At 32.4% G+C, this 11,974-nt stretch overlaps 1 protein-coding gene across 8 annotated transcripts in view; it reads right to left on the reverse strand.

The window, feature by feature from the left end:
• The window catches only part of GPR155 (G protein-coupled receptor 155), a 52,695-nt gene that overhangs the window by 13,645 nt on the left and 27,076 nt on the right, over positions 1–11,974 (reverse strand). For all 8 annotated transcript variants that reach the window (XM_007494402.3, XM_016433712.2, XM_016433713.2 and 5 more), the window contains 5 exons: positions 11,715–11,805; positions 10,432–10,645; positions 8,463–8,564; positions 1,722–1,858; positions 759–854 (listed from right to left, as the gene is read on the reverse strand). In XM_007494402.3, the coding sequence (XP_007494464.2) occupies positions 759–854; positions 1,722–1,858; positions 8,463–8,564; positions 10,432–10,645; positions 11,715–11,805 (640 nt within the window). The remainder of the gene's footprint in view (positions 1–758; positions 855–1,721; positions 1,859–8,462; positions 8,565–10,431; positions 10,646–11,714; positions 11,806–11,974) is intronic.

Raw genomic sequence — 11,974 nt, forward strand, 5'->3', positions numbered from 1 at the left:
TTTGGTATAGAAGTGAAACTGAGTTCTTGAAGGCTGTAGTGATGGGACACATGCTTTGATTATTTACATGATACCTGTTAAATAAAGAGGCTCATGATCAAACTGGCCAAAGCGGATTAATTTTTCAGATATACCAATTTATAGAAACTGTCTGCTAAAGAATAGAAGGAGCTGGGATTTGTATTTAAGAAGGGAGTACTCATATCAATGAAATCACAGATCCTTGAAATAATGAAGATATATTAAGACTGATAACAAATTTTAAAGTAACATTTAACAAATATATATTATATGCAAGGTGTCCCAAAGTCTTAGTGGGATTTTAAGCTGTTAGAAGCCTAACTACGTATTTAGAATTTTAATAATACTTTTTACTCAAAAATTATTAAGAATACTATTAAATTATTTTCTTTATTTTATGTCTGGCTATAATAAAGACCCCAAGGGAAATTATTTGCCAAAGCTAACCTAATAAATTTAATACAGAGTTAAAAAAATCATGAGGCCTTGCCTCTCTTTCCATGACCATAATTGCTTTCAAATTTAAATGAAAGAGAATTTTAATATTTCTGGTTGAAATATACAGAATACAACTTGGTGGCTTCAACTAACATAATAAATTTCTCCTAATTGGAGATAGGAATATTTTTAACATAACATAGCCGAGCAAACAGAACTCACACACACACACACACACACACAAAACATGCACACATGGGAATATACACACTCCTTCAAAATTCCTAGTGAATAAGTACCTGGCCAAAATTAAATACAGCACAAAAAAACTGTAATTCAACATACAGTCTTCCAGGTTCCTTGTTGAACAGCCACCACAAACAACTGGAAAGATTCTGCAAAAAAAATAATAAAAATTATTTTTAAATGAAGCAAGCTATTCATCTTATGTGCCAGAATACAGTACTATTAAACAAATGCCTTAAATCTAAATTGACTTAATGTTTGAAAAAGAAGACTAAAGGGCAAAATACTAGGAGAATATACAGCCTTTGTCTTTTAAGAAAGAGGTTGACATCCTTCTGATAGATGTCATTCATACAGATGTCTGTTCTAATTAATTCTGAAGGAGGAAGATATGATCCATATTTTAGGAATTTATGTAAGACATCAGTACTGCTGCCTGATGTAAAAAAGGATAGATTTTTTTAAATGAGCACTTCTTAATGAAAAAATCAGATTATCAAATTTGTAGCAATGTTCCTCAATCTTTTCTGATTATTGTGTTTAAATGACAAGTAGAATGGTGCCAGCTGATATATTACATTAAGTAAGTATCAGAAGTGTTGGAACAATTCCTCTATGTTCATTCTATTTCATGTCTGTAGCTATCTCAGAAAAGTACTTATCCTAGGAAGAAAAAAGGAAGAATCTGTCAGTTAATGATTAGAATATAGTTGCTCTAAAAAAATGGTTAATTTTACCAATTATGAAGAGTGATTAATATAAAAACTCAGATGTTTCTCAAATTCTAGGGTCAGGGTTTTAAGTGGAAAATCGATTCCAAGCAAAATAAATTTGTCTTTTCAGAAATAGGCCAGTAAGTATAAAATTGAGCTAATTCTTTTTTTTTAGTTTTCCTTCTAAAAAAGATGAAAGGTTTAGTATTTGATATTGCAACTAGGCCTTTTTAGCTGCCTAAATACAACATTTGCAAAACTCTTGAGGGAAAGAGCCTAAATAAAAGTAAAAGAAGTATTTACAGCAAGTAAGCCGACAATAAGTAGTAAACACAGCAACACATGTCTAGCCAGTTGTTTGTCTCCAATCTGTAGAAACTGTTCTTCTTCCTGAGCTAATATGCAGCTCTGAGAATTACACTGGCTCACACAATGCTCATCTAGAAAATATTAAGAATAATTTATAGTCAGAACTTTTTATTTTAAATGAATTTAAAATTCTTTAACAATTAAGCAAACTATCACACATACAAATACAATCTTGAAGTTATTTTATAAGAACTCTGTAGAAGTTTCTTTCCTTATACTGCAAAGCAAGGACAGATCTCTCACCTTCTCTGACAAATTTTATCTGAAAACCTGCAAGATACTTGTCTTATTTGTACTATTTAGCAGTATGATTCCAGAACCATTTTTTTAAAAAAGAGGCAAATTCCACTCTTAACTGATCTATATATTTGTTGTATTATCTCAAAAAAAGGCGTCATAATTATCAATTAAGCTACTACAAAATTAACATACATTACAATTATCAATAGTGTATTTGGAAAGTGACATGTTTGCTGAATTAAAGTTCAACTGACAAACTGCATTAAAGATTTTAAAATTTGTCTGAAGAATTCTGAGGTTTAAAAAGATGGTAAGATAAAGAGCCAGTACAATCATATTTTTGTCACCACAGGCTCAAGTTTACCCTCACTAGGAAATCATAAATGTTATCTAAACTGAAAACTCTGTGGTAAAGGAAGAAATTTTCACAAAACAGATTTTTAACCCCAATACATATAACATGACAGATCAATACCCATATGGTGAGAGAAATAATATTTGATAAAAGTATTCCTGTCATCTGAGACTGGAGAGAGATGATCAGTGCATGATGATTTTTCTGGCACAGCAACCTATAGAAACCATCTGCTATAGCCCAGGGTAGTTGGGGTCTTTCCTTTCAAAGGAAGCACCCTCACTGACAAAGCACCCTATTCTTGAGGCCAGTGATGAAGATGACAAAAAATAACAGTTCATGCTTATATAATGCTGTAAAAGTTGCAAAGTGTTTTCCACATAACACTACAGTTCAAAGGGATTCTGGGAAGAGAGGAAAGTAACAGTAAAGGAGGAATAATTAAAGACCAGGTCCTGGAGGCAAAAAAGAAGTAAGTAGGAAGATCAGATAATGTTCTGAGGATATTTCTTATCCCATACATATAAACAAGATGCCTCTTGAGGTGGAAGAATGCCAATTAAACTTAGCGATTTAAAAAGTAAAAAAGTGAATAGCTGGAAAAAAGGTTAGCCACTTAGTTTAGATAGATGTAATTAGTCTGTGGCATAAAAGTTAATGAACACAATCCCAAAAGTTGAGAGACAGAGACAGAGAGTCAGAGACAGGGAGAGAAAGAGAGGCAGAGAGACACAGGCAGAGAGACAAGCAGGCAGACAGAGAGGGAGGGAGACAGACAGAAAGACAGACAGAGGGAGGAAGGGCGAGACAGAGGGAAGAAGGGGGGGAAAGAGAGAGAGAGAGAGAGAGAGAGAGAGAGAGAAGCTCTTTAGAAAAACAAGTAATTTGTAGTCCATACCAGAAGGTGGCAGCAGAAAAGAGAAAAAATACCTTATCTTGGGAACATGTGAAATTCTATATTAAAAAAAATTTTTTACAATTGTACATTTGTTTCATGTGTATAGAACACTTTTAAATGTTCCTTTGCCCAAATCATGTTTAAATTTGCACAAAGAACAGAAAACTTAAAAATACTAATTAAGTGGCTTTAAATAATCTGAGGTTGGAACTGAGATGGCTGAGTCCCTTTAATAGCTACATTGAGCTTATGAGGAAAGAATATTTAAAAAAATATGCATATATAATAAAAGTCTGTGAAATAATTTCCATTTACCATTTAAATTAAAATAATTTTAAGAAACAGTCTTTAGGACAAATGCCTTGGTTTTAGTTGGAAAGGAAAGGAAAGGAAAGGAAAGAGAGCAATACCTCTTTTGTGCAATACTCAGCATATGGTAGATATTTGAAAATATTAACTAATGAATTCAAGGCAATTTATTAGATTATTAAAGTCCACATTTTGGATATTTAGGAGAAAGGGGGTAGAAAGGAACTAGGTCATTAAGTGTGCTAGTATCAAATGTAGTATGGTATGGACTCAGAATGACACAGACCTAAGTTCAAATCCTGCTTCAGACACTTAATAATTGTATTAACCTGGGCAAGAGGTTTAATCTCACTGGCTCATTTCTTGTATCTGTAATATAAGGGAATTAGACTCCAAGGTCCTTTCCAGCTTTAAATCTATGATTGAATAAGATTACTAAAAAAAATAACCCCATCTCTTCCAATACATAAATCAAAACTGTACTTAGTACCAGCATTTTTCTGATAGGTACAATTAAAAAAAATGAAATTGAACCATATGAACACAGTTCTCAAAGGAAGTGAAAGCTATAATAATTGTATGAATAAATCTCCAAGTTACTAAGAGAAATGCAAAACAAAATCCTAAGATTTCATCTCATTCCCTACAATTAGCAAAGATGGCAAAAGTTGGGAAGTAAATGTTGGAAGGGTTGTAGGAAGATAAGCATACTAGCACATTTTGGGGGGAGCTTTTAATTAATATAACCATTTTGGAAATGAATTTGGAATTATGCAAAAAAAGTGACCAAAACGTCCACACCATTTGACTCAGACATTCTATTACTGGGCTTATAAGAAGAAAGTCCCCATATATCAAAGTATTTGTAATGATACTTTTTGTAACAGCGAAGGGCAGAAAACAAAGTAGTAGATGCCCACTGATTCAGGAAAGGCTTTTAGGAAAGTTTTCATTTCTTTTTTGAGAATCATTCATTCATATTTTTATTTATTTTCAATGCCGTGGTACTTTAATATAATGTAATATTATAAGAAATATGATGAATGTGACTGATACAAAGAAATGCAGAGTATATATGTGATCTAATGCAAAATGAAGTAAGCAGAACCAAGAAAACAATATACACAATTACTACAATGATGTAAATGGAAAAAGCTAACACACACACATAAATCAAATATTAATGTTACCAAATCTGGCCTCAGACACTTCCCAGCTGTGTGACCCTGGGCAAGTAACTTACCCTCCATTGCTTAGTCTTTACCACTCCTTCTGCCTTGGAACCAATACACAGTACTGAGTCTAAGATAAAAAGTAAGGGCTAAAAAAAAAGTTACTCTTACAAAATCATAAAGAACATCATGGCTCAAAAGAAGAGATATAAGAAGACACAATCCATTGACAGTGATGGGAGGTTGATTTTTTGATGTATTGATCAGTTATGCTGTTTCTGGCTCTTTTTTCTCTTAAAAAACATGTGTTTGTGATGACTCTTATGGGATGTGGGTTCAAGGGATACTGTGGCATGATGATGTTAAAAAAGACATCTTTATAATTTAAAAAAAGTATGCTGTATGACCTTATGAAAATTCCATACATGTCCCAGTGTAGTAGGATGGATAGTCAATTTTAGAGTTAGAAAGTCCTGTATTTTTTTTTTAATAAAATGAGTTCCTTATATTATTAATTAGCTAAATAGTTTTCTTACTTTCAACTTTATTAATCTCTCCTTTGATTTTCAAGATTTCCAATTGGGTGTTTAATTTGAGGTTTTGATTTTTTTTCTACTTTTTAGTCACATGTTCAATCCATTGAGTTATTCTTTCTCTATTTTATTTCTGCCAAACATTTAAAGATCAACCAATTCCAATATTAAATAAATTATTTGGAATAATAGGCAAAGAAGGAATCTTAACACTCTTTTTAGAAAATAAATATAGTACTGATTCCTAAACTAGGAAGAGTAAAAACAGAAAGAAAATTATATAGACTAATATCAGTAATGAATATGGATACAAAAATCCTAAATAAAATACTAGCCAGGATACTACAACTATATATTACATTGTGACCTGGTGAAGTTTATATCAGGAATGCAAGAGTGCTTTAATGTAAGGAAAATTATTAATATAACTGATTATATTGACAACAAAAGTGACAAAAATCATAGGATTATATCAATAGGTACAGAAAAAGCTTTTGACAAAATACAATATTCCTATTAAAAACTTGAAGGCAGGGGTATAATCAGGATCAGGAATGAAACAAGGGTGCCCATTATGAGCAATATTATTTAACATTGCATTAGCAATGCTAACAATAGCAGTAAGAAAAAAATGAAGGAATTGAAATTGGTAATAAAATAATAAAACTATCTCTTTTGCAGAAGATATGATAGTATATTTGAAAAATCTTCGAGATTCGAAAAAGCCAGTTATATGACTAATTTGAGCAAAGTAGCAGAATAAAAAAAACTTGCATAAATCATCAACATTTCTGTCTCCAACAAAATTCTGCAAGGATAGTAAAAATTATCCCATTTAAAATAACCACAGATAGCATAAAATGTCTTGGAGTATTCCTGCTAAGACAAACTCAAGAGCTATATGAACATGAATATAATTATAAAATAGTTTTTATACAAATAAAGTTAGATTTAAATAACTGGAGAAATTACAATTCTACCTAATCTAATCAACTTATTCAATGCCATCCCAACTGAATTACCAAAAAATTATTTTGAGCAAGAAAAAATAACAAAATTCACTTGGATGAACAAAAGGTCAAGAATATCAAAGGAATTAATAAAAAAAAAGGAAGGTCTAGCACTAGAAGATCTTAAACTGCATTATAATGCAGTAATTATCAAAACTATCTGGTACTAAGAAATAGAAAGATGGCAACCTCCAGGAAGTGATGTAGAGCGAAAGGAGCAGAACCAGGAAAACACTGTACACAGAGACTGACACACTGTGGTACAATCGAAGGTTGTACTTCTCCATTGGTGTCAATGCAGTGACCCTGAACAATCTGCAGGGATCTAAAAAACACTATCCACAAGCAGAGGACAAACTGTGGGAGTAAAAACACCGAGGAAAAGCAACTGCTTGACTACAGGGTTGAAGGGGAAATGACTGAGGAGAGACTCTAAATGAACACTCTAATGCAAATGCCAACAACATGGAAATGGGTTCGAATCAAGAACACATGTGATACCCAGTGAAATCGCACGTTGGCTATGGGAGAGGTGGGGGACGGGGGGAGGGAGGAAAAGAAAATAATCTTTGTTTCCAATGAATAATGTTTGGAAATGACCAAATAAAACAATGTTTAAAAAAAAAGAAATAGAAAGATGGATCAGTAGTAGAGAGTAGACATACAATACAGGGTAAGTAAATGTTTACCTTGTATTTAACAAATGTAAATATTTAAAGATTTTTCAACAAAAATTCACAATTTTGTAAAAATTATTGGGAAAACTGGGTAGCTGGATGACACTAATTATAGACCAATATCTTAAAACAATTTACCAAGATAAGATCAAAATGGATACATGACCTAGACATAAATGGAGGTATCATAAGTAAATTATAAGACCATGGAACATATTATCTATCAGATTAATGGAAAGGAGTAGAATTTGTGAATAAACAAGAAACAGAGAGCACTGTGAGATATAAAATGGATAATTTTGATTACATTCATTTAAAAAGTTTTTTTTAAACAAATAAAACCAAGGTAACCAAGATTAGAAAGAAAACATAAAAATGGGGTGAAATCTTATAGACAGTTTCTTGAATGAAAGTTTCATATCTCAAACATATAGAGAACTTTGTCAAATTTATAAGAATATGAGTCATTCCACAGTTGGCAAATAGTCAAAAGATATGCACAGGCTGTTTTCACATAAAAAATTCACAGCTATCTATAGTTATATGAAAAAATACTCTAAATCATTACTGATTAGAGAAATAAAATTAAAATAAATGAAATAATATCTCATACCTATCAGATTGGCTTAAAATGATAAAAGGTGAAAATGGCAGATGATGGAAGGAAGGTGGAAAAAATTGAACTATTAATAATACACTGTTCATGGAACTGTAAAATGATCTCAGCATTTTTGAGAGGAATCTGGAATTATACCCAGAGTTATAAAACTATGTATATACCCTTTGACCTAGCAACACCAATATTAGGTCTATTTCCCAGGCTGATCAGGGAAAAAAGAAAAGAATCCAAATGTTCTAACATTTATCGCAACTCTCTTTTTGGTGGCAAAGAACTGAAAATTCCCTATCAATTATGGAATGGTTAAACAAACTGTACATGACTGTGTTGTAAGAAACAAAGCAGGGAGGCAGCTAAATGGCTCAGTGGATTGAGAGCCAGGCCTAGAGACGGGAGGTCCTAGATTCAAATCTGACCTCAGAAACTTCTCAGCTCTGTGACCCTGGGCAAGTCACTTAACCTCCACTGCCTAGACTTTACCACTCTTCTGCCTTGGAACCAATACACAGTATTGTACTGATTCTAAGACAGAAGGCAAGGGTTTAAAAAAAAGAAAGAAAGAAACAATGAGCAGGTGGATTTTAGAAAAACATGAAAAAACTTGCATGAAATAACGAGGAGTGAAACAAGCAGAACTAAGAGAATGTTGTATATAGTAACAGCAACATTGTTTAAAGAATAACTGTGAATGTTCCTCCAGAGAGAGAATGAACACACACAAACACACACACATATGGTGGCCTTCTCTAGTGGTATGAGTTGAGGGGGGAGAGAGGGAGACAGGTTTGAATCTTAAAATATCACCAAAAAAATTAAATTAAGACAAAAATAAAAACTCCAAACTACTCTTAGTCTAATTTACCTGTTCCCAAAGAAGGAGTTAGGGCTTCACCTGGACTCCTGTTGTCTATTGGGTCTACTGAATGGCACAATTTACCATTGCCTACTGAACATGAACAGGAACCTGAAAAGAAAAAAGTCAAGTCAGAGGTCTACCACTCATGAAAATGTCCAAAGTTTGTAAGGTCATTTAACTTTTTATGGAAGATTTTTCTATATTGTGTAAAAATGGTCTTGAACCATCTTTCCTAAAAGGTATCTAAATATAAGCCGATAAGATCATTTAAATAAATTTTATGGTTTCAAATAGCTCCAATTGCAGTTTTACAATAATGTCAAATTAACTAGTATGGAAAATTCGGATTTTGCCCCAAATCTCTCCAAACTACAATTTTTATTCTTCTACTCTTTCTTTTCAGAAACCTATAATAATGTTCTCTTAGCTGAAAATTTAAAATAAGAGGTCTTAGATCTGTTTTGTCTTGTCATGGAGTCCTTTTGGAGTTTGGTGAAGCCTATAGACTGCTTAGAATAACATTTTTAAATAAATGAAGGAGTCTACAGTTTGATCTTTCTGAATAGATTTTTATCAGTAATCTATTGCAAGAGTGTTGAATTCCTGGCCAGGCTTTCCCAAACTAGTTGAAAATGTAAATTGAAAAAAAAAACCATAATGAGGAAACATTTAACAAAATAAATAAAAGTACAAAAAAAATGCAAGTAATAGTAACTTGTGGTTTTCTAATTCATTAGGCCTGCATATATCTGTTTATATTTGAGTTTGATGCCACTGATTTATAGCTAAGTGGTACAGTGGATAGAACTGCTGGTCTTGGAGTGAGGAAGACCCGAGTTCAAATTCTACTTAAGACACTTAAGTCACTTAACTTCTGTCTCAGTGTCCTCAACTGTAAAAGGAGAATAATAGTAAGTATAAAATGAGATAATATTTCTAGCTAAATTTTTAAAAGTTAAAAAAAATGTTTAGTTAAAAACTAAACCTTAAAGCATTGCATAATGGTAGTTATTAAGCTTTTCTGAGCAACAGTATTACCTCCTCCTCCTATCTTTTTAATATCTGTATTCATTTCCCTCAAGATGGTAATAAATTATTTGAACAACAAATGCAAAATAAAAATCATTATTGTAAGTTCATTCAGTGGCATACTCCCTAACATTTCTAACAACCATGACAAAGTACTTAACTAGCAAACAATGAAGTTTTATATTACTTGATGCCTTTTCCTTTCCTTTCCTCTTCTCCAGGAAGATCTCACATTGACAAGGTTGCTAGTTGGTGGTTATTCTCCCTCTTTTCTTTTTTTTTCTTCTAAAGATGAAGAAGGTAAAACACCTTCCTTCTTATCTTATATCTATCATTTATTTCATATCTCTTTTTGTTCTTTATTTCTTAGCATTAGAATTTTACTATTTGATATTACTGATTTCTCAGTCACATTTCCTGGGGTAACGCTTTATGCCTATGAAATCTTCACATCCTTTAATGAAAATAGCATTCTGATTTTATATTCTTGATACATACAGACATTAAAAGCTAACACTCAATCTGGACTAATACCCATAAAGAGAAATGATTTTACTAGTTAGGTTCATAACCAATTATACTTTTTTCTGACTGAAATCGTATGTGTTAATACTAGGCCCTCAGACTTATTTTAGTCACTACTGTTGTCCAAAAGATAATGTAGTTGAATTTTTAAATTACATGCTGAGTCATTTAGACCCACTCTCAGTCAATATATTTTCTTAGAATGTAAATTCTAAGCCCCCAAGTTTAACTAATGATTGCCCTATATAGAATTCTAAACAGCACACCATTTCCTTAGTTGCTTCCTAAGTACACTGGCCCAAGTTTCTTATATGATGAATGAATACCTAGAATACTCAAGGCAAGTCAGTAAGGACCCTTTAAAACAAAGCATGTATAAAGTATAAAAATATAAACATTGATTTATGCTGAAGGGCCATACTTCTCTCTATAGTAGAACTTGTAAAAGGTTCTGGTTCATTTATTGGCACTGGATTCTCCTCAATAGAAGTTCTTTCAGCCTCCCCTGCTTTGCTGTTCTGAGAACGACGATCCAATCCCTCATAATTCCCTTCCTGTGTACTCTGGTTCATACACATCAGTGATATGCCGGATATCAATATGCTACAAAATAGAGTGACGGCTGTAGTGATCATCTGTTAGAGACATAAAAAAGGAGTTAGAATATTCTTTTCAGAATCATATGTTAACAATATATACAACTTACCATGTTAAGACACTAAAATAGAAGTTCAATATTAAATACTTATTCAAAATTCAAAATAATTTAGATTTTTCTTTTATGAATGAATAAGATTTTTGACTAAATGGTGCAAAGCATGACATACATGCTATTCTGCTTTACATTGTAGCAATTCAATTTTCTGTTGGTATACTCTTATAAAATGGAGATTTTAAAATACTGACTGATGAGGATTCCTGTGACAGTAAAAAACAAAACAAAACCCAAGTTATTTAGCAATCAACCTATTCCCTCTTTCAGAATTTTCTCTTCAAAACTGCAGACACCTTCTGAAGAGAATGACATCTATTTATTCACAAAGCAAACAACTCATTAGTCCCTCAATTCTTTTACATACTCATCTTTCCTTCTTTCTCTTATATGATCTTCCATGGCTACTTGTACATGTATCCTATATTTCTCAGCTTTCAAGCATCTTTCTCTTCTAAAAATGTCTATCCTTTAAATTATCACCTAAAAATGACTAAGAGTCAAGAACTTGCCTTTATTATGGTTGACCCACTAGATAGTTTACACAAATCATAACGAATCTTACCTACCTAAGAGAGTTAAATAATTGTTTAAGCACTGGAGAACTTCTAAAAACAATTATACAAATGCAAAGTATTCGTGACATTTGTTTTGATTTACCTAAGTGAATGGTGCTAGTTTAAGTATAATTTACTTAATTCATTTGTGATGGCTAAGGCTGTTTATATTAAATGCTATCAACATTAAGGCTTAGATGATGAAAAACCAAGAACTGGAAAGATCGTTAGAGGCTACTATATGCAGTTTCCTCATTTTACAGATGAAGAAATTGAGGCTCAGAGAGTTAGGTGACTTGCCCAGGGAGACACAGATATCACGTTTCAAGTGATATCTGAACCCAAGTCTTCTCTCCTCAAGTTGTATGAAGTTTTCAACTTTAAATTGGAAGATGTTCAATAAGACACAAAAAACTTTTCTTAAACACTTCTTACCTGATCTTTCCCATAAAAAAAGGCAGAGTCAATGCTATCACCATTATGTTTTCCAGCTATCAAAAGAACACCCACGAGAAGGGCAGGAATACTGCAAGACCAAGGGGAGAGAGGAGAGAGATAGAAAAGAGGCATCTGAATAGCAATTGTAGTAGACTTGAAATGATCACTTTATTGCAAATATTAATAATATGGAAATAGGTCTTGTCAATGATACATGTAAAATCCAGTAGAATTTCTTGTTGGCTATGGGAGGGGTG

Source organism: Monodelphis domestica, chromosome 4 (assembly GCF_027887165.1).
Source record: "Monodelphis domestica isolate mMonDom1 chromosome 4, mMonDom1.pri, whole genome shotgun sequence".
NCBI lineage: Eukaryota > Metazoa > Chordata > Mammalia > Didelphimorphia > Didelphidae > Monodelphis > Monodelphis domestica.